At 42.6% G+C, this 26,678-nt stretch overlaps 1 protein-coding gene across 5 annotated transcripts in view; it reads right to left on the bottom strand.

Annotated features, from left to right (window-relative positions):
• Window positions 1-26,678, bottom strand: part of Esr2 (estrogen receptor 2) — a 102,768-nt gene that overhangs the window by 58,635 nt on the left and 17,455 nt on the right. For 3 of the 5 annotated variants that reach the window (XM_035445105.1, XM_027418283.2, XM_027418281.2), the window contains 4 exons: window positions 19,499-19,615; window positions 10,122-10,421; window positions 4,574-4,712; window positions 3,667-3,720 (listed from right to left, as the gene is read on the bottom strand). In XM_035445105.1, the coding sequence (XP_035300996.1) occupies window positions 3,667-3,720; window positions 4,574-4,712; window positions 10,122-10,421; window positions 19,499-19,615 (610 nt within the window). The remainder of the gene's footprint in view (window positions 1-3,666; window positions 3,721-4,573; window positions 4,713-10,121; window positions 10,422-19,498; window positions 19,616-26,678) is intronic. The other 2 variants (XM_027418280.2, XM_027418282.2) reach the window with 1 other exon arrangement.

Genomic DNA, 26,678 nt, shown 5'->3' with positions numbered 1-26,678 from the left:
TCAGCATGGGAACTTCTGAAAACAGTTGCCTCTTTCGGCCAGCGTGGAGCTAAGTGACAAAACATCAGTGTTCCCTAGAACTAACTCACAGGTGTTTTGCCTGCATGTATGCCTATTTTAGGGTGTTGGAACACCTGGAACTAGAGTTACAGACAGCTGTCATGTGGATGCTGAGAATTGAACTCTGGTCTTCTAGAAGAACAGCCAATGCTCTTAACCACTGAGCCATCTCTCCAGCTCTGAACTAACTCACAGGTAAAAGAACATCTTGGAGAATCAGAGACCTGGGCAAAGAGGACCAAAGTCTATGCAAACCCTGCTACTTCATATACCCTATCTTCACACTGCCCCAAACCTCCTCCTCAGCTCTGAATTCCTGTAAGGGTGGCAGAAGCCCTGAACATAGCTAGGGGAAGAGGAAGTACCTGTGCACCGAATGCCCCTTGTGACTTAATTGTCATTCCACTCTGTCTACCGAAGGGTCATTGCTTGGAATTATAAGTGCTGAGCTTCAAGATATTTGATACCCAGAGAAGCTGATCTGAATGCATCACCAAAGAGGAAACAGACAGACACTAAATCTTGCACTGACGTTTTCATTTCATTTTGTTTATTTTGCTTTTTTGAGACAGAGTCTAATTACGTAGCCCAGGCTAGCTCCAAACTTGTGACCCTCCTATCTCTGCCTTTCCATGACTAGTAGGTGTGGCTACCATGCCCAACTGTGAATTGATGGTTTAATAGTTTGACTCTTTATTCTTCTGTAAAATTCAAAATTAAGTGGAGCTATGTAATTATGAGTCGCGCGTGCACATTCTCGAGCATGTGGACACACACACACACACACACACACACACACACACACACACACACTCTCCCCCAAAGGATAAGTCAACTCAGCTGAAATCAATCCTATTTTCCAGAAGTTGCCACCTATGCCAAAGAAAAGGCACTAAATATCAGGACTAGTACCCATTTCCACATTGAAAACATTGCAAACTAATAAAAATTAATACTTCAAAATTGAGTTGTTTAGGTATTGGGGCATCTGGAGCCCCAGTAAATGTTGCAACTTCAAGTAATCCACACATGTACCTCATAGAAAAAGTCACACTCTAAATGATCCTAAAGAGCCAGACCTGGCTGTTTCCTTCCTAACACGTGGGACAGGCAACTGTTTCATCTCATTCAGGCTTCAAGTACCTCCAATGACATCATAGACTACAAAATGCAAATACAGATTTAGGAAATAAATGAGTATGTAGGGACATAGAGTGACTCTTAATAACATCCTGCTTTGAAATGAGTCATGCCGAATAGAATGAGGAAGGACTGTTACAAACTGAGGTCCACGCCATTCACTTATAATTAGGGATTGAAACTGAGTTATGAGTAAGAATATAGGATGGAAAATGAGAGATTAAAGATAGAGATGCAATTGGAGTGTTAACATAGGAAACAACACAGCACTCAGGTCAAGCTATTTATACAAGTACACTTCAAGCTAGAGGCAAATAAAGATTAAATTAGTAGTTGCCATGTGGAGTAACTTCTTACTTGAATGCTTTTTCATAAAAAAGTATCCTGTTTTGATACAATGGCAAAATATTGAGTGGCCTTGCCCTGATTTGGCATTGCCTATTTTCCATCTGCATCTATATCTGATGGGTTCCACACTAGTTTATCTCTGTAGGTGTGGCAACTGGACAAGGGCAAGGGGCCCAATTGATGGCTTAGCACATGGGAGGGGCTTCATAAAAACTGAACTAAAATGAAATTACTTAACTACAAAGGGTAAATTAAAATTTAGGAGTAACAGCCTATGATCTTCAAGAATATTCAGCATATCAATACTGAGTGTGAATGCAGCCCCTAAGAACACTCATAGTCATAGGAGTCTGGAGAAGCCTGTCAGTGTTCATAGTGCAGCCCCAGCCCAGCTCCAAATGTCCAGTAACAGCTCTGTTGACAGTTTCCTGTTGATGCTGACACAAAGGTGTCAGCATACATTTTTTAATTTAAATGGCATCATGTGTGTGCATGTCTCTCTCTCTCTCTCTCTCTCTCTCTCTCTCTCTCTCTCTCTCTGTGTGTGTGTGTGTGTGTGTGTGTGTGTGTGTGTGTGTGTGTGTATGTGTGTGTGTGTGTTGTAGTTAAAGGTCAGAATCATTTTGTGTAGTCAGTGCTCTCCTTTCACCGTGTGGATCTTAGGGATCAAACTCAGGTCACAGTCTTGATGAAAAGCTCCTCTACCCACTGAGCCATCTTGCCAGCCACATATGCATTTTTGGGCAAATAGAAGCTCAGGTTCCACACTAGATCTTCACATGAATTTATGTTTCTAATGGATGCCAAAAGAACTACCTCGTTACAAATAACCCCAAATCACTGGGTTTTCCCTTCAGCCTCAGTACATTCAAGGTTGTTTCGTTTTGTTTTCTGTAGAAATCTCAGTAAGAACAAATGGAAACAGGTAGGGGGTTTAGCTCAGTGGCCAAGTGTCTACTTAGCAAACTCAAGGCTCTTTTGGTTTTGTATCCAGCACCAAAAATAAACAAAAACCAAAATCACAACAATAAAAAGTGTTTAGTCGCCAGGCGTTGGTGGCGCACGCCTTTAATCCCAGCACTCGGGAGGCAGAGGCGGAAGATCTCTGTGAGTTCGAGACCAGCCTGGTCTCCAAGAGCTAGTTCCAGGACAGCCTCCAAAGCCCCAGAGAAACCCTGTCTCGGGGAAAAAAAAAAAAAGTGTTTAGTGCTTGTATTCACGTGAAACACCATGTGAGGAAGCTCTGACATGTCAGCGGTGGGAGTGGGGGCGTGACACACCCATACTCAGAGAAGGGGAGAGTTAAATTTACTCCTGTACATGGTCTCCAGTTACTGACTCAGCTACTGAAACACTAGATTTGGCATCCATCCAGAAACTGAAACAAAAAGTAAAATATTTTTAGCCCCACTATGCACCAACGGGTGGAACAGCTAGCGTAGTAGAATTACATGTAGATGTTTATTATATGTGTTTGTGAAGCAGAATGGATGAGTGAGGCAATTGCCTGGCCAGCCTTTCAGTTTGACTGACAGCCCTGAGGTGCAGTAGGAGTGTGTTTCTGAAGAGGGTAGAAATAGACCCAGTCATGGGGCTATGTTCTAAGGTAAAAGAATAAATTATGAAGTCGCTTTGCCTTTGGCCTTCTCTTTCCCCTTCTGATTCTCTTTCCCACGGGGGTAATGTGCTATGTGTATGGACTTTAGAACCAGATGCCCACACCTCCACTATCACTTACTACCCTGCCTGTAAATCAGTTACCTCACTTCCCATTTCCCTAACTGAAGACCTGGGATGATGAATGGTGTTCACTCCCAAAGGGCTTTTGGAAAGATTAAGGAAGGCGACACACACCAAGTGCTTAAGATGGTACCTGGCACACACCAGCTAATAAGTTAGCTATGTGACGGTCACTGGAGGGTATGGTACCTGCCCCACTGCTCTGGCCTTCCAGAGCCTCCCTCTCTCGGTCACCACTTGGGCTTGTTCCTGCTCAAGCCACATCCCATGCTTCAGCTCTTCCCACAGGATTTGTTCTCCACCAAAACACCTCCATTACTCAGAGCAGTGCTCTCTGTCAGTGCCATCCATGACAACAGGCAGAATGGATGCTGATACCTTGGGGCAGCACTCTTCATCTGCGCAACGTGCCAGTGAGGGTCTTCTGATGACCTACAGTGGTAACAGGATTATGATGCAAGAGTTGGGGTGGGCACTTTAGGTTCACAGCACCAGGCATCCTCCTGATCTTGTGCCCAGTCTAACGTGCTGAACACTTAACACTAGTCCTTTTTCCATGGAGATTGTTTTCAAACCTCTCAAAGGTACACCAAAAATTTTCTATTTTTTCCTATAACAAAGCTCGACTGTTATTGAACATTCCAGTTTTATCTTCCATAAGCAGTTCAGCTAAATCAAAGCTTAGTTCCTACTCTCTGCCATCTTTAAAAGAAAACTAGGTGCAACCACTCTGTGACATCCTATCACGACCCAAAGCACTGTCATGTCCCAATGTCTGCTAACTTTCATTTGGCCTTAGAAACGAGCCCTCCCACCACATGTTCCAAAAATGCTACTAGAGATTAATGATACTATCGGCATTAAAGCTATAGCCAATGAAAATAAATTTGGAAGGGTCATAAGCATTTTATCACCAGTCCAGAGATGCAACTCATCACTCAGAGCAGGGCAACTCAAGAATATAATGTGAGAACAGAATGTTTAATGCAAAAACACAAAAATCTATGTTGACTGTGCACTCAGTGGCCATTACCCTGCAGGGTGCAGTTCCCTGGCCTGTGACTGTTGGTGCACCATTGATTAGAAGGGATTGTGGAAAATGAATCCTGGTACCCAAGCCCTCTTCTCCATGGGCTCTTGACCCAGTGAAGGAGTGGATGGTGTTATAGTCCTCTAATTGCCCTTTCAGGTGTGAGAATTTAATTACAGCACCTAGGACTTGGCTCCCACTCACTTTGCTTAGTCCAACAGATCTGAGATGAAATGCAAAGTATTTATTTCTCACCTGTCCAGAACGAGGTCTGGAGCAAAGATGAGCTTGCCAGGGTGGTCGATTGAGCGCCACATCAGCCCCACCATTAACACCTCCATCCAGCAGCTTTCCAAGAGCCGAACTTGGTCCAACAGGCTGAGCTCCACAAAGCCTGGGGAAACAAGAGTCCATGAAACAAACACACCTCCCCCTCTGTAAGGGAAACACCAATGACTGGAGCCCCTACATTCTATACTCTTGCTTTTGGGATAATTGTTGTTAACCTCTCCCCAGACCCCTCAGCAATCCGTTTCTGTAAAGACAGAATGGCAAGTTATTAAACACTAAGGAAACTCAGACAACAAAGGAAAGTAATCAACCAGTATTTCAAAGAGGCGATTAAATGTTGGTTAAAGGAACCTCAGATGTGCAACTTGCAGCTTCCAGCCTCCGACCTCTCCAGAAAATAAACAAACTCTGTTTAATATTTCTAAAGAATCATTGGCTCCCAAGATAGATGCTAGAAAGGGCCCAAAAGGCAGAGCTAGGCTTGTTAGCTGTGACTATACTTTCCTAATAATTCCTGCGCCCTGCTGAGGAAGCCAAAGCACAGCTATCAGAGAGGCTGTCTGTCTGTCCCAATCCATGGTTTGGAGGGTGGATGGATGGAGTAGGTAGAGTCTAGATGACTGGGGGTAGAAGGTAAAGCAGAGAGCAGTGCCAGCCTCTACAGAAAGCCAAGGCTTCAACTAAAATAGGTTTCCTGACTGATGAACATTCCCCATGCAAAGTTCTGTCTGTTCTGGGAAGGGTGCTGTCTCTAGGTGCTTCTATCCTAAAGAGCAAAGATAACAACTGAAGCAGTTGATACTCTAATGGCATGAATTAGCCACAGCACTGGAAGGTAACACAGAATCCCTAGGGAGTGAATGCCTTTAGCACAAGGACAAGGACATAGGAACTTCTTTCCATAACGCACACTAATAAGAGGGGGCTGTGAACACAGTAGCCAAAGTACAGCCTTGGAGTGAAATGGATTCTGGTTTTGAATACCAGCTTAGTCCCTTTCTAATGAGAGAGAGAGAGAGAGAGAGAGAGAGAGAGAGAGAGAGAGAGAGAGTTGTGCACACTAGGGAGCAAAGCCAGGGCCTTGAGCTTGCTAGGCAAGTGCTCTACCACTAAACTCCATCCCTAACTCCTCTCCCCCAGCTAAATTAGTCTCTTGTCAAACCTGTTTTTCTTCTAGGAAAAATGGAAGTGATCTTGCCTCCCTCTGAGAATTTCCTATAGGTAAGATCGCTTATAAATGTTTACCAGTGTTACTACAATGCAATACCACACATGCTCAAATCTTTGGATAAAGGTACTGTAAATGTGCACAACAGAGAAGTGCATGGAGCATGAATGTAAACATGGACAAACCCAGAGCCAGGGAGATGGCTCAGTCAGTAAAGTACTTGCTAGGACTGGAGTCTAATCCTCAGGACCCATGTAGCAGCCACCTATAATCCCAACATTAGAGAGAAAGAAACAGAAAGATCTCTGGGGCTCACTGGCCAGCCAGTCTAGCCAATCAATGAACTCCGAGTTCAGTGAGAGCACCTGTACCAAATTATAAGAAGGCAACCAATTGAGAAGACACCAGTATCAACCCCTGGCCTCTAGACTCTCACATGCAGGCATGCACACACACAAGCACATATATCCACCACACACAGACAAATCCTTCCAGAACCACATGCTTATGCTCAGTTCAGATCCTTGTAAATGTACAGTTCCAATCTCACAGTCATATGTAAGACACCTGCAAATCTTTCAAAATGCTAGGCATGAAGAAAGATTAGCTGGGGGATGGGGGAAGCCAAATAGCTTCCCGAGGTCAGGAATCTCATCTTCATTTTTGCTGTGAGATCCTGCAACTGGTGTTTGGGAAACACTCGAAATAAAAACTAGAGGAAAGTGCATCAGTGTTTTTCTTCTCTGGGAAACAGCAGACAAAATGAAATAGTTCTGGCAAAGGTGGAGACACCAGACAAAACAAAGCTGGGAAGCAGAAGCCCTCCAGAAAGCACAGACAAAATGGGGCCAGCCAGCAACAGCCACCAGAGGCCCTTGCACCAGGGGCCGTGGCTCCCATGGCTCGTTATCCATCTACTCATCTACTTTACCACAGATACTACCCCCACTGCCCCAGGGCCAAGGGAACCTAGCTTAGAATTCGTAGAGAGACTATTTCTTAGATGGTTGGAAAAGAAGTGGATGGCCCACCCTATGAGACTCTCTTCTCAAAAAAGAACAAGATGTAGGGCTGCACCATGTGTCAGTCAGTAAAAATGCTTTTCATGCAAGCCTGACGACGTGACTTTGATCCCTGGTGGAAGGTGGAAGCAGAGAACTGACTCCTGAAACTTGTTCTCTGACCTCCGCACATGTACCGTGGTGCACGAGCAGTCAGACACACACGTCTACATGCACAATGCACCGATGATAATCATAACAATAGTAATGATAAACAAATACTTACAATAATAGTTTAAAATAGGTGCATTTAATAAACTTAACCTATTCAACATCACAGCTCGGGCTAGCTTACCTTAAGCATACTTAGAACACTTGGGTCAGCTTACAGTTTGGCAAAACCATTTAGTACAAGGCCTGTTTTGTAATAAAGCATCAAATACTCAAGTGATCTCTTGACTCTTACACTGAAGGAGAAAACCAGAGTGAGTAAAAGTGCGTACTTTCAACCGCCACCCCACAGTGAAGAACTGTGAGCTAAACCATCCTGATTTGGGGACTAGGTACAAATGGGCTTAGGGAAATATAGGATGAAAAAGTGCATTTTCTGCAGGACCCCATTTTGATAGCAGGAAGATTTACTGACCCATTGGTTCACAATGCTTCAACTGATGATTTATCTATTTGTATATAACACCAATTCTTTCTTTATTGGAGTGACATTTTATAAATCCCTATTTAGCATCTGACAAGCCGTCTATTTCCACACTGTGACATTGGCTCTATCTTTTCCTGACCTGCCATTCCCTTCCTCACAAGCTGACAAGTCAACAGCCAAGAGACTGATCAACATGGAGCCCACATTTCTACCTTTTATCCAGGCCCCAAGACCCTAGACTCGCCCAGGTGACCCTAACTCCAGTTCCAAAGCCTGCATATGTTCCTTCTCAGATTTTATCACAGACCACATCTGGGCACAAGAGGTAAGCAACAGGCATTGTCTGCAGGAGACATGAACATCAGAGTGATACAGTGTGTGCAGGATGGATATAGAAGTCAAAAATGAATAGAGTCAGATATAGGAAGAGGCTCTATACAATGCTTCCTGAACTACTCTATCTGCTATAAGACTTAGGAGTCCGGGAACTCTAAACAGAATCTAACCTTCCAGGACATATTGAGGTTATATATGTCAAGACAGGAAGAAAACCCACCATCGTTAAAAGTTACAAATTTTGCTGAGAAGTTAAGAGCATGTACCGCTCTTGCAAAGTACCCAAGTTCAATTCCTAACACCTAGGCTGAGTTCAATTCCCAGCATCCACACTGGACAGCTCACTATTATTACCTGCAATTCCAGCTTCAGGGCATCTGACATCTCTGGCTTCCTTGGTCACCTACAGTTATGTTCACATATCTCCATACAGGCATGCACATATACACAAAATCAACATTGAATTTAAAAAAAAATCTTATAAATAAAAGGCTACAAAACATTTACAAAGGTACAGCTTTTATTACAAAAAGGAATTTTTCTCTAACTAAAGGCAAACTTAACTGCTAAGATACTAAACAGACAGCCCTCAAATGCTCAGAGATCTAGAGAATATGGCATTTAAAATGTTTTGTTAAAAAGCTTTTTGTAACAGAGAGATAGGCCAGCTGCTGGCCCCACCCCATTTCCTCCGAGAAGACTGGGCACTGAAGAAACTTCATCTCGGGTCAGTGACAACGCTGGTCACTGAGCAACCCTGCCCTTCACCTCAACTGGTACAAAGTATTCCAGACCATGGACAAGAGGACAACGGAATCGACTTTCCCGGCGTTGCTTGGGCCAACGGTAGGCGAGTCTTCCCAAAGTCTCTAATCCACAGGTCACAAGTTATCAGCAAGAAGGCAGGTGTCCTGCAGCCCGCTACTATGGATGGAGGACCTTGGGGATGGCTGTCCATGCAGCCTGCAGGCAAGTGTCTGTTATTCTTTAATCATTGATTCAGGTAAAATCTTATCCTTCTCAAGAACTCTGATGCTTTTGACGACTGATAGTCTTGCCAGCTTAAAGCAAAACATTCCAGTAACAGGTATTTTAGGGTTTATCTATGTAAAGATAGGAAAGTCTAAGATGTATGAAGGTCTGAGAATGTAGTTACGAAGGCCTGAGGATAAAAAGGCTTAAATGATGAAAATGAGTTGAGACATTAAAAAGAATAAAAAATGTTCCTGATTTCTCTATTTCTCATGCTACTGTTCATAGTCTACAATACCACTATAGGATCATAACTACAAGGTCAAGGTTAAGATACTTTTCATTGTCAAAAAAAAATCTGTCTATTTTAAAATGGTAATACTTTCAGCCAAATTGCTTCTAACATGAATATGATTCTAACATGTCTAATACTTATGTTTCCACAAACTCTAAGGATTCTTGTAAGTTCCAGGGAGCCGAATCAGATCCAAACAGGTCAGGTTCACTCCAGGCAATATTCAATCTTTCCCTGGTCCCAATTTCCCTTTCCTCATCTTGGGACACCTTGGGAACCCCTCCCTCATCTTACAATCTTCCCCTCAAGTCACAGGACCTAAGAAAAAATTTTTTCTAAACTTAACCTTGTCCTCTGCTCTGTCAACATCTTGCCAGGTCTAAGAGGCGCCAGGGAGTTGCATACAGCCTGGACTACAATGAAACAACCAGCTTCCCCAGGACGTGGCAGCACCCCAACCTTCTCGGGTCCCCCAAAGATGGTCAACGCCCCCACGTCAGCAGGAAGCAGTCTTAAGAATTCGACGCCCTTATTCCTTAACCTGCCATGTCTAAACACCCCACCTTTTTTTAATAATAAGTAGAGGTGGGAATGAAAGGTTCAGGCATTATGCTGGCCTGCCCCTGTTACCTGGTGGAATCCACTCAGGCAATACCCTGGTCAGCCCAAGGTTCCATGGGAAAGAAGTCTGCATGCAGGTGCAGAGGACCCCTTTAAAAGATAGGCCCCTGCACATTTACGCTCTCTCTGCCCCTTTACTCTCTCTGTCTCTCTCTGTCTGTCTGTCTCTCTCTCCCCCTGTTCCTGCTCTCTGTCCCCTCTCTCTGTTTCCCCGCTCTCTCTCTATGGCGACCGGCCATGGCGGTCAGCCATTTACCCCTGTTCCTCTTTTTAGTCTCCCCATTCTACCGGCCCTTATAATAAACTTATAGTCAATATGTCTGTCTCAATATTTCTCTTTTCTTCTTTTTAAACAAAAGAATAACAATTACATATTCAGATGAAGTTCACAGCCCCCAGAATGTGAGAGACAGGCCTTGTTACAAATAGACAGAATGAAGTCAAGATGTAGAGAGTCCTACCAGGGATTTTCTTGGCCCAGCCAATCATGTGTACCAGTTCCTTGTCGGCCAGCTTAGTGAGAGACATCATCATGGAGGCCTCGGTGAAGGGCATGCTGGGACGGCTCACTAGCACATTGGGCGGCTCTGCCTCCAGGAGGGTGAGCACCAGCTGCTCTGGGCTCAGGGTGCTCAGCAGTAGCTCCTTCACACGGGGGACATGCCCACTGTTTCTCTTGGCTTTGCTCAGGCAGTGCATCTGCTCACTGGAACTTCTCTGTCTTCGTACTATACGGTACCCACACCTTTCTCTCCTGGATCCTAAAGAGGAGAGCAGATGACAATCTAGTGGTTTCTCCGCCCAAGGTTCCAGCTCACAGAATGACCAGTCTAAAATGATAAGGGGCTGAGGGTGTAGGTGAGTAGGTTAAGTGCTCGACTCGAAAGTGCAAGGCCCTGAGTTCGACTCCCAGTCCCAGCACTGTAAGAAACTGTGTTGACAACATCATTCCAATTTTTATTTTGGAGTCTGTGGGCCATGGAAAAAGATAACAACTGTCTGAGTGTATTAGCAACATAACGTGTTTGGGAACTTCTACTCCGTTTCAAGGTTATCACTGGCTACTGAATCTGTTTCTCTTCTAAAGTGCACTGATAGACCCCAGGTTCAAAGATATGAAGTTAGACATTTTCCTCAAGTAGAAAATAAAGAAAAATCAGGAGTTTAACATTGCTATTTCCAGTTAGCAAATAATACATGCTAACGACATTTCAAAAACATTTCTATACAGGTACGTATTTTTTTCTTTTTATATACTTACACAAACAAATATATTTCAAATAAATTAACTGAAAAGGCCTGGAAAATACAAGAGAAAATTAATTTTGGCATAAATTATTTCATTTATCTTTTCTTTTATGCTTCTTTATATTTTATAAACAAAATTCAAATCATAGCATATATGCAATTTCATAAACTACTCTTAATCTTATTGAAAATATGTCACTTGTGCTGGGGAGAGAGCTCAGTGAGTAACAGCATCAGCCATACAAGCTTCACGACCTGAGTTCAACACTCAGAATTCAAGTAAACAAAGCCTTATATGCCAGGTGTAGTGGACCATACCTGTGATTCCAGCACTCGCAAGGCAGAAGTTATGTGCATCTCTGTGAGTTTGTGGCCAGCCTGGTCTACAGAGTAAGTTCCAGGACAGCCAAGCCTACATAATGAGAACCTGTCCTGGGGGGCGGCGGGGTGGGGGGCAACATTACATTTGTAATCCCAGCACTCCTACAGAAGACAGAGACAAAAGACTACCCAGAAGCCCACAGTCCAGCTAGCCTCGAGAATACAGTGCCAAAAAAGAACAAGAGAGACACTGCCTCAACAGGATGGAAAGAGACAACTGATTCCCAAAAGTTGTCTGATCTCCATGGTGTGCTGTAACACATACACACCCCATACACACATGAACATACAACAATAAACCAAGTTCACATCCATCCCATTAATACAACATCACTTATTTCACTGGAACCCAGGAAGAGCCTAGAGGATCACCACACATCCCAGGCCAACTTGAGATACTTACTATACATAGTAAGTTCCAGGCCAGCGTGAACTGTAGAGTAAAGGAGACCATACCTCAAAAAACAGAACCTAAAATGTCCCATGCTGATATAAGGCTATGTTATTATAATTTCTTTATTAAGTACTGCAGTGAAAAATGTGCCTTATTGGTGTATTCAATTACTTCTTTATAATAAATTCAAAGAAGTTAACTTGTTCAAACAAGGAATACATACATTAAAAAAATTTATAGTTATTGGTAGATTACCTTCCAAAATATTTAAAAATTCATAATCTAAACAGTAATTTAAGGATTAATTGTTTTCCCATAATATTGGACTTTAGTGTTACTTTTAATCTTTGTTGGTTTTGGGAATGGTAAACAGTCTTTTCTTACTTTGCATTTTTAAAATTATTAGTAATGTTCACAAAATGTTTGCCCTTTGTATTTCTTTCCTTGTACATTGCTTATCTTTTTAGGTGGGGGTTCAAGACAGGGTTTTTCTGTGCAGTCCTAGCTGTCCTGGAATTCACTTTGTAGACCAGGCTGGCCTCAAACTCACAGAGATCTGCCTGTCTCTGCCTCCCCAGTTCTGGGATTAAAGATGCTCCAACACTGCCCGACTTGTCTATTTATTTTTATGCTTTTCTCTTCTAAAATGTATTATTTTTGTCAGTTTAAATTTTTATTTAACTTAAAAGGTGGAAAAATGTGTATTTCAAGTCTTATTAAATTTATTTACCTGAAATATATGTTTACATAGAGGACAAACAGATACAGGATTTCAAGTAACTAATGGAACAGTCATTATCTGTTAAAAATATTCTTCTTTCTTTCACACATATTTCCTTTTTACAGTATAAAAGCTAGATGCAAACTTTTGATGTAAACTTATCTCATTGTTAACTCTGTTGATGAAAATGGGAGACACACTTGTTCACGGTTCAGTTAAATACACAAACAAAAAGCTGTTTCCTCGGACACAAAGATGCCCCATGTCTCTCACAGTAGGACTGTGTGCTTCATGTTCACACCACATCATTTCTTCTTCTTGCCTTTCCCTTTTTTACTCTCCTCTCCTTTTTTGTGTCCTTGTTTTTAGCTTGGGTACCATTTCTGCTACATACAACACCACTGACTTACATAACAGGAACTGTACAGGACAGAAGCTGCCATCTTCCTGTCTGAGCTGTACCCAGACTCTGTTTCTGTACTGAACATCAAGGTTCCATTCTCTGGAGTACATTTTGTTTGTCTCCAGAAAAGCATTCAGTCCAGCTGCTGAGCATACATCCTGAATCTCAGTAGCGGTAGGGTTTTCTACAGCCTTGCTTATGGGAATCTGCCTCTCCTCCTCTGTGGTCTTGTTATTATTTAAATAAGCGAGGTAGATACAAATAAACCTGTCTTGGTCTGCCAGGACCCACAGCTGCACAAGCTGGAAATTCTCTTCTAAAATTTATAAAGGCTCTTTGTATAACATTGCTGCATGCAGCATCTGGCTTGCTTTGTGTGCTTAACCTTTGTTCATAGTATCTTCTGCCATAAGAAGCTTTATTAAAAGCCAGGCGTTGGTGGTGCACCCCTTTAATCCCAGCACTCAGGAGGCAGAGGCAGGCAGATCTCGGTGAGTTCGAGGCCAGCCTAGTCTCCAGAGTGAGTGCCAGAATAGGCTCCACAGAGGAACCCTGTCTCGAAAAACCAAAAAAAAAAAAAAAAAAAAAAAAAAAGCTTTATTAAGAGGTTGGAGAGATGGCTCAGCAGTTAAGAGCACTGGCTGCTCTTCCAGAAGGCCCAGGTTCAATTCCCAGCACCCACATGGCAGCTCACAACTGTAACTGTAAACTGTAATTCCAGGGATCTGATACCCTCACACAGTCATACATGCATACAAAACACCAATGCACATAAAAGTAAATAAATCATAAAAAAAAATAAAAAGAGGCTTTAAAATGGTCAATTTGTTTTACATCAAGGCTATAAAAGTATTCTCCTTTATCTTCATAAACACTCATGTGGTTAAAACCTATCTGGAATTTTATACATGTTTGTATTAAGTACATATTTGTATTATGTGAGGTTAATATTTCATGTCACATTCCCCAAAGTGATAAACAGTTTTCCCTACACTTGTTATAACAAGCTTTTTCCTGCCAATTTTAAGTGCCTGTCAAATAATAAATATTTATTTATTCAGGTGATTTATTACTGATTCTCTACTCAGTCTTACTGATCTGTACTTCTATGAGGGGGAAAGCCAGGAGTGGTAATATAAACCTCTAATTCCAGTACTCAGGAGGTGTGGGCAGAAGGACCAGGAGGAGCTCAAGGGCATTTTGGCTACATAGTGAGTTCAAGGCCAGCCTGGATGGAATACATGAGACTGTTTTAATGTTTTGAGACAAGGATCTCATTCTGTAGACCAGGCTAGCCTCAAATTCCTAGAAATATATCTTCCTTGACCTCCTAAGCACTGGGATTACTGGGATTAGCCACCATGCCTGGCAAAGATATATTGATATTTTTCATTATTTGAATATATATGTAGGTCATTTTTATTAATTTGAATACTATACACATATATACATAAATATATTTGAATATATGCACACACATACACATATATACACACGTTGGGCATTTTTATTAATTTCCAGTATCTCCTGTTTTTTTTTCCTTTATTTACCCCTTGAGAGTTTCATACATACATATAATATGTTTTGATCAAATCTATCCCCCATTCCACTCCCTTGTTTGAGTTTTGAAATAGGGCCTTCAAATGTAGCTCAGGCTAAGCTCCAACTTAATATGTAGCCCAGGCTGGCCTTGAATTTACAGCCATCTTCCTGCCTCAGCCAACCAAATGTTGAGAATACGTGTGTACCATCACACCTAGCTCTCCTTGAATTCTGAGTCATCTTTGCAGCTGACTGATGCACCATCCACATCTGAAAATAAATTAAAACACTAGGAACTGGAGAGCTGGCTCAACAACTGAGAACACTTACTGCTTTTGTACAGGAACCAGGGTCAATTCCCAGCATTCATATGGTGGCTCACAATCATCTGGAACCATACTTCCAGGGGATCCAATGCCCTCTTCTGGCCTCCAGGAGCACAAAGCACACACATGATGCACACATATGCAGCAAAACACCCATGAAACAAACCTAAAACCAGTTTGGGACATTTTCCACCAAACAATGATTGAAAAGACACACCACTCATGTGTTTTTAGAATGGAGAAAAAAAATGACCATAGGAATGCTGACATTGAAGAAGTCACTGTAAGAAAACAGAAAATATAAGCCTGTTTTTAAAAATCGCTGTATGAGGGCTGGGTGTAGATCAGTGGTAGAGTGCTTGCCCAGCATACACAAGGCCCTGGGTTGGATCCTTAACACACACACACCCAAAATGCTCTGAGTGAACAAAATAATAGCAATAGTAGTAGTAATAATAGTGGTAATGACAATGATGGTGATGGGAATGATGATAATAACATAGCTTCTAGAGATGAACAAAGAAGGTAAGCCAAGAACATCATGGAAGACCAAAAGGTGATTCAGGTTAGAACAATATTTTTTTTTTTTACTTAGGAAGAAAGAAGCTGAAATTCTCAAATCAATCAAAACTGCATATAAATAGAAATGTCCCTAAAGAGACTGAAACAGCAGATATATAACCCCCAAGCTAGTGGAAGACAAAGAAAAACATTAAATGTGATCAGCCAAAAGGAAAAAGGGTTAAGTTCAAGATAAAATATGGGATGTTAGGGCTTTGTTTGGTTTTGTCTGATCTTGTGTCTTTGACACAGGAAAGGTGACAATGATCTAGGGACATTTGAACCTAGTTTATAACCAGAAGAGTTCAAAGTTTAACATGTATTTCATTTTTTTAAAAAATGTATCACTTTACTTATTTATTTGTGTGTGTGTGTGTGTGTGTGTGTGTGTGTGTGTCACTGTGCATATGTGGAGGTCAGAGGAGTCAGTTCTCTCCTTTGGCCTTGTGGGTCCTGGGGATTGAATTCAGCTCTACAGGCTTGGTCGTAAGCACTTTTACTGGCTGAGCCCACATGTACTTCACTTCATTAATAAAGTACTATAGATGCTTAAAATTAATTATAGCCCAAAAAGTTAAATGAAACAAAATACTTATCTTAAGAAGGTACTTTTCTGACTGTATGTTTGTCTTTTGTACAGTGTATGAGGATATGGAGTTTAACAACAGACGTAATGAAGGGACCAGCTCCCCATTTCGGCAGCCATTACAGCCGAACATGTGCTTATCTGACCTTGTCTTAGTCACTAGGAGGTCAGATGCCTGCCTCGTGGCAAGGAACTAATCAGAAGTTAGCTGGTGGTGCTATGCTTTACGGCTCTGGGTGTGCTTTACGGACAAGTGCACAGCAATGATGTGCAGAGCATAGCAACCACCCTGGGAGGGCCTATGGGCCATAATAACCATTTGACCAATCAACACAGGGAAAACCCTCCAAGCCTGGAGGCACACCAATCCTGAGCCTGTGCGTACCCCGAGACACTCCCCTTACGCTGCCCTATAAGATCTCTATGCAGACGCTTCGAGCTGTCTGTCTTTCCTAGCCATCCGCCATGGTGGGTGGATGAAAGACCTGAACTAACATGGGGTTAGCTCCTTAAACAACTACAATAAAGCCTCGTGAAGTTTGCATCAAGCTTTTGACTCTGCCTGGTGATTGCAGTGACCGCGGACCTGGGCTGAGATCCTGGAGGCCTGAGCTTCTGGGGGTCTTTCAGTACATACATGGCTGGGGATGCAGCTCAGTCGATAGAGTGTTTGCCCAGCATGTGCAAAGTCCTGGGTTTGATTCCCAGGACTACAGAAGTTTGGTGGAGCATGCCTTTACTCTCAACACTTGGAGGGTAGAGTGAGGAGCTATATTGAAAGTTGTTCTTGACTGCAAATTAAGTTTGAGGTTACCTTGGGCTATAGGAGATCCTGTCTTAAAAAAATAAATAAAAATTAGGGTCAGGCGATAGGTCTGTGAGCAAAGAGCTTGCTGTACAAGGATAAAGACTTGGATTTGATCCCCAGGACCAGCAGAAAAAAGCAGAGTGCAATAGCCCATGCCTGCAACCCCAGCACTGGGAAGGCAGAGACAAGAGGATCCCTGGGGCTGCCGAGGCCAGACAGTCTAGCCAAATAGGTGAGTTCCAGTGCAGTGGGAAACACTGTCCCAAAAAGGGAGGCACCTGAGACTGACCCCTGACCTCCACACACATGCACGCATACCTCCATGCATATGTGTAGAAAATCTAGGGAACAGGATCAATGCAGTCAGGAGTCTGATCCTAAGCTGAGATGTAATGACTGACTTATACCGCCTACTATCACAGATACAGCCATCTGTACAGGTGGCAAGTAAAGAGATGGCATAGTAATGATGCTGAGCTATTGTCTCAGCACAGGGATACAAACCAAATACATGGCTATTCAGCTTGTATTCACAGATATTTACATCACAGTGTGCCTTTATAATGAAGCCATACCTCTCCACCCCACCCCTGAAGTCAGCCTGGGTGGGTGTCCACTCACCATTTAAATAACCACCTGAATACTTACAACCTAAAGGGCAGGATCAGAAACACGGAAGCCACACCTATGATTCCTCAATAATATGGTCGAGTAAACAAGTCCTGAGCAAGTACAACACCGATAGACTAGCTAACATGGAAAGGGGTATCTCATGGGGCCCCTCCCATAGACAAAGAGCTATAGGCAGCTAAGGAATGCTGAGACTGGGAGAAATAGCCTTCTCCAGGGGAGAGCCACCAACCTAGTGGTCAGCTCTGAAATCATATACACACAGGTAACGTTAAGTGGACTGAGTAGGTGTGTGTGTGTGTGTGTGTGTGTGTGTGTGTGTGTAACAGTAATAATTTAAAAAGGCCATGATTTCTAGAGGGAACAAGAGTACATGGCAGGGATTGGAGGGAGGGAAGGGGAAGGGGAAATGATGTAATTTTAAATTTGAAAGTGTATATGTTTTTTATTAAAAGATAGTAGAAAAGGACAAATGTGAACAGAGGATCTGGAGAAAAGCAGAAACCTGCCAGGATTGAAGGGAGGAACAGGAACTGGAGGGATGGCTCAGTGGTTAAGAACACTTGCTGCTCTTGCAGAGGACCCAGTATCAGTTCCCAGCGCCCAGGTGGTAACTCACAACCAACCATCTGTAACTCCAGCTCCAGGGGACCCAGTGACTTCTGACCTCCATGGGCACTGCACAGACTTGGGACACAGACACGAGTGCAGGCAAAATGCTCATATAGATAAAATAAACACATCTCTAAAGAAGGAGGAGGAAGAGGAGAGAAATAGTTGACACCTTCTCATGCTTTGGATATGAGTGTCCCCCAGAAGGCTCATGTTGGAAGGCTTGGCTACAGAGGGTGGCACTGTTGAGAGATAACTGGGCTTCGAAGTCTCTGGCTTCTTCCGTGGATTAATCTCTTAATGGACTCACTACAACGGCATTACTGGGAGGTGGGGGAAGTGAGGTCTGGTCGGAGGAGTTATTTGTGCTTATGTTATATGCATAACTTGTCCCTGGCCCCCAGCACCCTTCCTTGCTTTCTGGCCACCGTGAAGTAGTTTCCCTCCCTACACACCTCCTCCATGAGGCGTCTGACTTCCCTAACAAGCCAACTGTCCATGGACAAAACTTCTAAGATCACCAGCAAAAATGAGGTTTCCTCCCTTTAACTGTTTCCCTCAAGGCATTTGTCACATTCTTTCTGTTCCGTTGAGGGCAGAATACGAACCTACGTGATACCTTTCAGCTCATCTTCTGCAGTTCCCAAAGAGATTAGAAAGCCTCACCCCGTTGTGTTTTGTTTGGTTTCAGGGCTCACTCTATCATCCAGGTTGGACTCAGACTCACAGCAATCCTTCTGCCTTAGCCTCCCAAGGACTGAGATCACAGATTTGAGCTACATCGATGGCCTATGTGATCAATTCTTTGCACCTCTGTATTGAGCCTGGGAAAATCACACCATGCCATAGCCATAATTCATAATCACTATCTCAAGAGGAGAGCTAAGGGAAGCTGAGACAGAGCGCCAGACACCGCACCAGGGTTCCCACTTGTCTGCTTTCTGCTCCTCTCAAAACCCAAACAAGCAGATAGCTCTTTTTCAGAGATAAACCCAAGGGCTAGAGAGTTGAAGCTAAATGAGCAGTTGGCAAAAAGAGAAGAAGCAAAGATGAGACACTGTCTCCAGACTGCAGCTCCTCCTACAGGAGTGCTCCCTCAAGAGAAAGTCTACAGACTGCAGCTCCTCCTATGGGAGTGCTCCTGGAGAAGCTGTCTACAGGCTGCAGTTCTCCCTTGAAGCATATATTCCCTTCCTTCTAGAAGGCAAGTGGAGAGACAGGATCACATCTTTCCCATAATCACCCGAGTAACCCACAAGATATTCTGCTTTCCTGTCAGAAGCTTTATCTGTGGACATTTATGCCAGGATTTCCCTGTCCGCTGGCAGATGGACCGCCATCCCCTTTGAGCGTTTCAGTGGCTAGAAGTTCCCCAACCCACACAGAGGCTTCTTCTATGCTCCACCACTGAGCGGTGCGAGACTCTGATGCTCTGAAATCTTTGTCCTGTGATTACTCACACTTACCCAGTGCTGTCTGCAGCAGCAAGAAATAAGCAGTGTGCTTTGATGAATACAAATACCTAAAGATAATCTCCATGTCCTAAGTCTCCTCTCAGCCAGGACACGTCTCCAGTTCCTTGGCTCTCCCAGGCGCCTACCACAATAAAAGGGAATGAACACTCACCACACTTGACCATTCCTACTTCGTAACACTTGCGAAGTCGGCAGGCCTGGCAGCTCTTGCGCCGGTTCTTGTCTATGGTACACTGATTCGTGGCTGGGCAGATATAATCATTATGTCCTACAGCAAGAAAAGGGGTGATTAATGCGATATTTTGAAGACACTGATAACACCATCCAGCAGTGCCAAAAGCAGCCACACTGAAGAAGATATTTAGGTACCTTTTGGTACTAGGGATTAAACCCAAGATCTCACACATGCCAGCCAAGAACTCTACCACTGAGCCGTATGCCCAGCATGGGGTATTATTCTTTAAATGCTTATTTAATTTTTTGAGGGGAGGAGGGTTTTCAAGACAAGGTTTCTCTGTATAGCCCTGGCCGTCCTAGAACTAGCCCTTTAGGCCAGACTGGCCTTGAACTCACAGAGATTCACCTGCCTCCCGAGTGCTGGGATTAAAGGCGTGCTCCACCACCACCCAGCTTTATTATTTATATTCAATTTAATGTTTTATTTAATTTTATATGTATGTTTGTTTCGAGAGAGAGGAGGTATAGGTCAAGGGTCTTACAAGAGTCAGTTGTCCTTCCACTATGTGGATCCTAGGCATTTAACTCAGGTCTTCAGACTTGGCAGCAGGTGTCATTACGGACTAAGCCACAAAGGTTTATTTTTATTGTTTTGTATTTGTGCGTGCATGTGTGTGTGTGTGTGTGTGTGTGTGTGTGTGTGTGTGTGTGTGTGTGTGTGTGATGTACAGGGATCCTTGGAGACCAGAGAGAGCACTGGATTCCCTGGAACTAATTACAGGTGGTTGTGAGCTGCCTGGCATGGGTGCACATTTGGGTCCTCTGGGAAAGCCGCTTGCACTCTTGACAGAGCCATCACTCCAGGCCCTTATTTCTTAATTGCATTACACTAATAAACAAAATAATCTGCACTTCTCATGTGATGTCTGTGATGACCAGACTTCCAGTATCAGCAATGAGTGAAACATGTGAGCAAATCATTAAAAAAAAAAAATTCAAGTTGCCAAAGAATGCATGGGAGAAGAGGTTATTTATAGAAAAATGGAATTCTAAAGCTGATGATATCATTCAGCTGGAAGAGTGCCTGCCTGGCATACATGAAGCTTAGGTCAACCCCAGCATTACATAAAGCTGGGCATGGCAGCACATGCCTTTATTAGCACTTCAGAGATAAAGACAGGATAAAAAAGTTTAAGCTCATCCTCGGCTACATTCTAACTTAGTGGCCAGCCTGGGCAAAGCAAGACTGTCTTAGAAAGGAGGGAGAGAAAGAAATGTAATCCCATTAATAGGAAAAGTGCAATGACAATGTGGAGGGATAGATGCATTTGCGGTCAAGCCACAGCAAGGAAGGTAAAAGCTAGAAGCATCTTGGCTCTGGCGGGGGTCAAGGAGTTGGACTGCAGAGCTCATTCAGGGAGGAAGAGGCTGACTCATCACTGCCTCAGCTCTGGCTATTTCCTTTCCCATTCTTTATATCATTCACAGGATTTTTTCCTTAATTTAAATTAGAAACAATCTTATTTTATATATCAATCCCAGTTCCCTCTCCCTCCCACCCTCCCATGACCCCCACCAACCCCCATCCCGTCTCTCTTCTGCTCCATAGAAAGGGTGAGGCCTCCTGTGGGGGACCATCAAAGTCTGTCACATCATTCATTCACAGAATTCTACATATATGTTAACACATGGTAAAAGGATAATTTGAAAATAACTCCAAGTGTATAACATCATATATAATTTAGCTTAAGTAAATATGTAAAATACAATGTTTTTCAAGTTTTTCCTAGTCTGTTTTTTTCTTGTAGTATACTCAAACTATGGTTAATTTTTTTTTTTATTGCAAAAGGTAACTTCTCTCAGCTGCAGAAATAGCTCAACAATTAAGAGCACCAATTGCTCCTCCAGAGGCCCATGTTCAATTCCTAGCACTTAAATTAAGACCTACAACCTTCTGTAATTCTGGTTCCAGGGAATTCAATGCCCTCTTCTGGTCTCAGAGGGGATCAGATATAGACATACATGCAGACATACCAGAAAAATTAAGGCCTTTTTAAAAAGATAGCTTCTTGAGGCTAGGGGACGGCTTAATGAGTAAAATATTTTCTGCAGGGACATGAGGACCTAAGATGTGATTCCCAACTAATAGGCAACTGTAGCAGCAGCATGTACCCATAATCCTCACGGTGGGGAGGCAGGGCTGAGAGTGGTGGATTCCTGAACAATGGCTGGCCAGTCTCATAATCAGTGATGTCCGGCATCAAAAGAAACTATTGCATAAATTAAGGTGAACAGTGATAGACAACACCCAATGTTGACCTCTGGCTTCCACACATGTGCACACGCATCCCTCACAAACATACGCACATATCAACAAGATAGCATCTCTAATATGGCCTCATATATATGAGAGAGAGAGAGAGAGAGAGAGAGAGAGAGAGAGAGAGAAGGAACAAAGATGAGTGCATGTCTATGCATACGTTTATATGGATATATTCATAAATCCATTCTCCAGCTCCATCCCCAGAGAGGACCTGCTGCAAGGACCTGTTGCAAGGGCAGTGAGAAAGGAGCACTCAGATCTTTTATTACTGTCGTTTTCCAGTAGGGGAATCAGAGTTCCACGAAAAAAAACAGCTAATTTCAGAACTAGGGCAGGTAACATGCACAACAAGCCTGAAACATTTTGTGCTAGAAAGGAAAGCAATGCCCAAAGAATTACAGGAACATATTGAAAAGACAGGAGTCAGCTTAAGGACTCCTGCTGGCCTGATCTGAGATAATGTGAGCCTCAAAAAATAATGCTAGCAACCCAATACAAAAAATAAGAACCCGTAAGTCGTACTGATACAGATTAATTCATTGACTTGGTGAAGAATACCATTATTTACTTAGGCTCAAAAGGTCTCCCAGCAAAAACATTCATTACAAAGGGGGAAAAGGGAATACTTTTACAGAATGGATACCTGGCAGCCAGTACCTTAATCAAATCATCAAAATGAGGCCACTAGCAACAGAACAAATTGAAATCATGCACCACTTGAAAGGAGCTAATGAACACAGCAGCATCTCTGGGCTGTCCCTGCTAATAATGCAGAGTCTGGGATGGAAGATCAGACAAAGCCAGAAAGAGGGGACATTATGCAAGATGGTGGCTCCGTCTTCCAAAGCTTCGTGATAATGGAAATAACACAGCTCTGAAGGACAGAGATGAGAGACATGACACCTAAACTCACAATCGGTTCACGATCTTGAGCCTTGTGCTGGGGAGAGCATTTGAAAACCTCCAAGTCTGAGCATTGGGTGATGATGGTAACGTGTGTGTGTGTGTGTGTGTGTGTGTGTGTGTGTGTGTGTATGTGTGTGTTAGTTTGCCACCTGACACCCATTTGACAGTAGAATGACAGCGGCTATATAGGAAACACGTGTTAACTATTCTGAGTGATGAAGTATGTTGACAACATTTCCCCAAACAGTTCCAGGTGAAAAATTTTTTATATCATACATACATATTTTAAGTATGAGATTCATTAAAAATAAATACAGAGGATAGAGCACATCTGTAATCACAGCGCTTGGGAATGGAAAGACTTCAAGGCTAGCCTGGGCTACATAGCAGTAAGATTCTCTCTAAAATATAAATAGTTAAATGTTTCCATTGGTTTTCTTTAAAAAAAATAGCTTACTATTCACTCAACTACTATAGCTCAAGGTCTTCCTCATTCATTTGAGTTACCGGTAGAATCAGTACCTTGTCGTCATAGGACTCGGGTCCATTTCTTGCTGTCTATTGACTGCACACTGCCCTCAGCTTCTACAGGCAGTGCAGTTCATTGTTGAGTACACAGAGTGATGTCAGCTTTCTTCCAAGCCAGGAAGAATGCATCTGTGACTCCAAATTTCTCTCTAATCTTTGTGATGGAGTCTTTAAAAAAAAATATTTATAAGCCAAGCATGGTGGCGCACACTTTGAATCCCAGCACTCCAGAGGCAGGTATATCAGTGTGAGTTCAAAGCCACAAAGCCAGCTTTGTGGTTTAGAAAGTGAATTCCAGGCCAACTAGGGCTGCATAGTGAGATCTATGTATTTAAAAAAAAATACAGATAGATATAAGATTTTATGTGCTTGTGTGAATACCTACATGTGTATATGTGCACTACATGTGTGCTGGTGCCCATAGAAGCCAGAAGAGGGTATCAGATATCCTGAGAACAGAGTTACAGACAACTGTGAGCTGCCATGTGGTTGCTGGGAATCGAACCCCTGTCCTCTGGAAGAGCAGCCAGTGCTCTTATATATGAATTTGAAAGAGAACAAAGAGGCATGTGAGAGGGATTGAAGGGAGTAAGGGAAGGGGGAAATGATGCAATTATAATCTCAAAAATAATATATATATATATATATATGTCTATATATAGAGACATTTTTTTTACCTTAAAAGGGGATCAGAAGTTTCCAGCCTAGAAAATGTTATGCAAAAAACCTGAAAGAACCCTCCTCAAATTTTACCAACTATCAATGTGCTAAAAAATAGGATCCAAGGGTAAATTACTTTGTTTGGCTGGTTTTTGGTCCCATTCAATTACCATAGCTGGGCATGATGGTGCATGCCTATAAATCTTAGCATTTGAGAGGTGGAGGCAGGAGGATCTAGAGTTCAAGGTCATCCTAAACTATATAGCAAGTTCAAGGCCAACCTGACCTGTCTCCAAAACAAAACAACAGCAGAGCACGTGCTACTCCACACTAACCTAAAGGAGGGACGGTTCAAGACTAAATTAGATGCAAAATATGTAGTACTTCAGCCAGGCGGTGGTGGCGCACGCCTTTGATCCCAGCACTCGGGAGGCAAAGGTAGCCGGATCTCTGTGAGTTAGAGGCCAGCCTCGAATACAGAGTGAGTTCCAGGACTGGCTCCAAAGCTACACAGAGAAACCCTGTCTCAAAAAAAAAAAAAAAAAAAAAAAAAAAAAAAAAAAAAAAGATATAAAAACTTCATAGGAAAAAAGGAGCTTTTATAGTATGAAATACAAAATGATTATCTTATTTTTTTCGACATTATTGGGTTTATCTAAATAACATGTCAACCAGCTTTGTGATAAAAGGAGACATCACAGGATCAGTGAGATCTGAGTGTGAACTCAGAGAAAGGAGAAAAAGAGAGCAGGAGGACAGGGGTGCACACCATGAGCACATGTTCAGAAGCCAGAAACATTCAGGAAAATGCATGAAACTTCGTAAGACAAACAAATAAAGCTAAGCCCTGAGGAACATGGGTGACTCTGATACTGGGAAGGCAAAAGCAGGAAGACTGTGAGATAATTTTTGTCTGTTTGTTTTTCAAATAGGGTCTCTCTATGTAGTCCTGGCTGTCCTGGAACTCACTCTGTAGACCAGGATGGCCTTGAACTCACAGAGATCTACCTGCCTCTGCCTCCCAAGGGCTAGAATTAAAGGCATACCCCACCACTGATTGTGAGTTTAAAGCCAGCCTGGGCTACGTAACCAGTTTCAGGATAGCTTGGACTACTGTAGCAAGAGTCAAAATCAAACAAATAAAAAAGGCATAAATAAAATGTTATGAAAACAGTTACAAAGATTCCCCCTGGGTTTCAGGATTGCTGTGGGTAAAAGCACTTGATGTGTAAGTCCCGTGAGTTGCATCAATGCCTAGAGCTGGCCTCTAAACTCCATAAGCATGTGTGGTAAGTACCTAAACTCTCTCTCTCTCTCTCTCTCTCTCTCTCTCTCTCTCTCTCTCTCTCTCTCTCTCTCTCTCACACACACACACACACACACACACACACACACACACACACACCTGAATATACATGCACACACCTATGTAAGCATGCACAACAAAATTTTTTTAAACCAAAAACAGGGATGGCAAGATGGCTCAGTGGGCTCTAGATCCACGTGGTGGAAGGAGAGAAGCAACTCTTGTTATCCTTTGATTTCCACAAGCTTGTCATGCTGCATGCACACACACACACACACACACACACACACACACGCTACACATGTACACACAACCAAATAATAAGTAAACAAATAAACAAATCAACCACAACAAAATCTTCCTTCAGGCAGATGCAGACAAATCTCTATGAGTTTGAGACAGCCTAGCTACATAATGAGTTCAAGGACAGCCAGGCCTAGCTACATAGTAAGACCCTAGCACCCCTCCCAAAGAAATTCTTCCAAGAGAGTTCATAGGTATAACAAATCTCCACTTTTCTTAATTTTTAAGAATGAGTATTCATTTAGTAAAATTATTAAATTGCCACAAAAGATAAATATATGGAGTGGTTTTTATCCCAAACCACATAAAACTGAAAAGCACCCAAAAATAAAAGGCTAAACAAACTGAAGTGTGGCTATGCATCAGGACACGATACTTTCAACAGCACAGCATCACAATACAACAGTTTTACAGTAAGGGAAAGAAGCAAACACAAAGACCCATACAGTTAAAAGAGAGAGGGACCCCTGTAGCCCAAGCTGGCCTTGATCTTGCTTTGCTAGTGAATATAGCCTCAGACTTCTAATTTCTTCCTGCCTTTACTTCCCAAGAATAGGGATTGAACCCAGGACTTCATGCATGCTAGACAAACACTCTACCAACTGAGCTACAGGCCAGCCCAGTTGTATACCTTATGATTCTCTCATATGACTGGCTAGGGAAGACAAAACCATAGCGACAGAAAATAACACCAGCTGTTCCACAAGCCTGGGGAACTAGTGTGAAACAGGAGGGGACTTTCAGTTGATAATACTCACATCTTTATTATGGTGCCAGTTGCATAACATATTTTCAAAACTTAGAAACATGGATGATATAAATAGGAAGATTTTACTGTATGTGAGTTACATGTCAAACTAAAATCCTACACTGTTTTCCCCCTTGAAACCAGGCTGTGCTGTAGCTCAGGCTAGCCTGGAACTCCTTTTGTAGCTGATCCATATCTGCAGCCCAGGTGTCATATTTTAAATCAGTGGGAAAAAAAACATGAAAAGTTTAAATCAACGAAAAATAGGAAAAATGTATTTTAGAAACAGTAAGTTTGATTCTTATTCAATATGCTGAAGTGTTTCTTTTTCAATTAAATAATAGCATGTAAAAGTCAACCATTACAAATTAAGTACAAGT

Source organism: Cricetulus griseus, chromosome 5, assembly GCF_003668045.3.
Source record: "Cricetulus griseus strain 17A/GY chromosome 5, alternate assembly CriGri-PICRH-1.0, whole genome shotgun sequence".
Lineage (NCBI taxonomy): Eukaryota > Metazoa > Chordata > Mammalia > Rodentia > Cricetidae > Cricetulus > Cricetulus griseus.
Note: the sequence above shows the minus strand (reverse complement) of the source record. Positions and strands in the feature narration are given on the sequence as shown.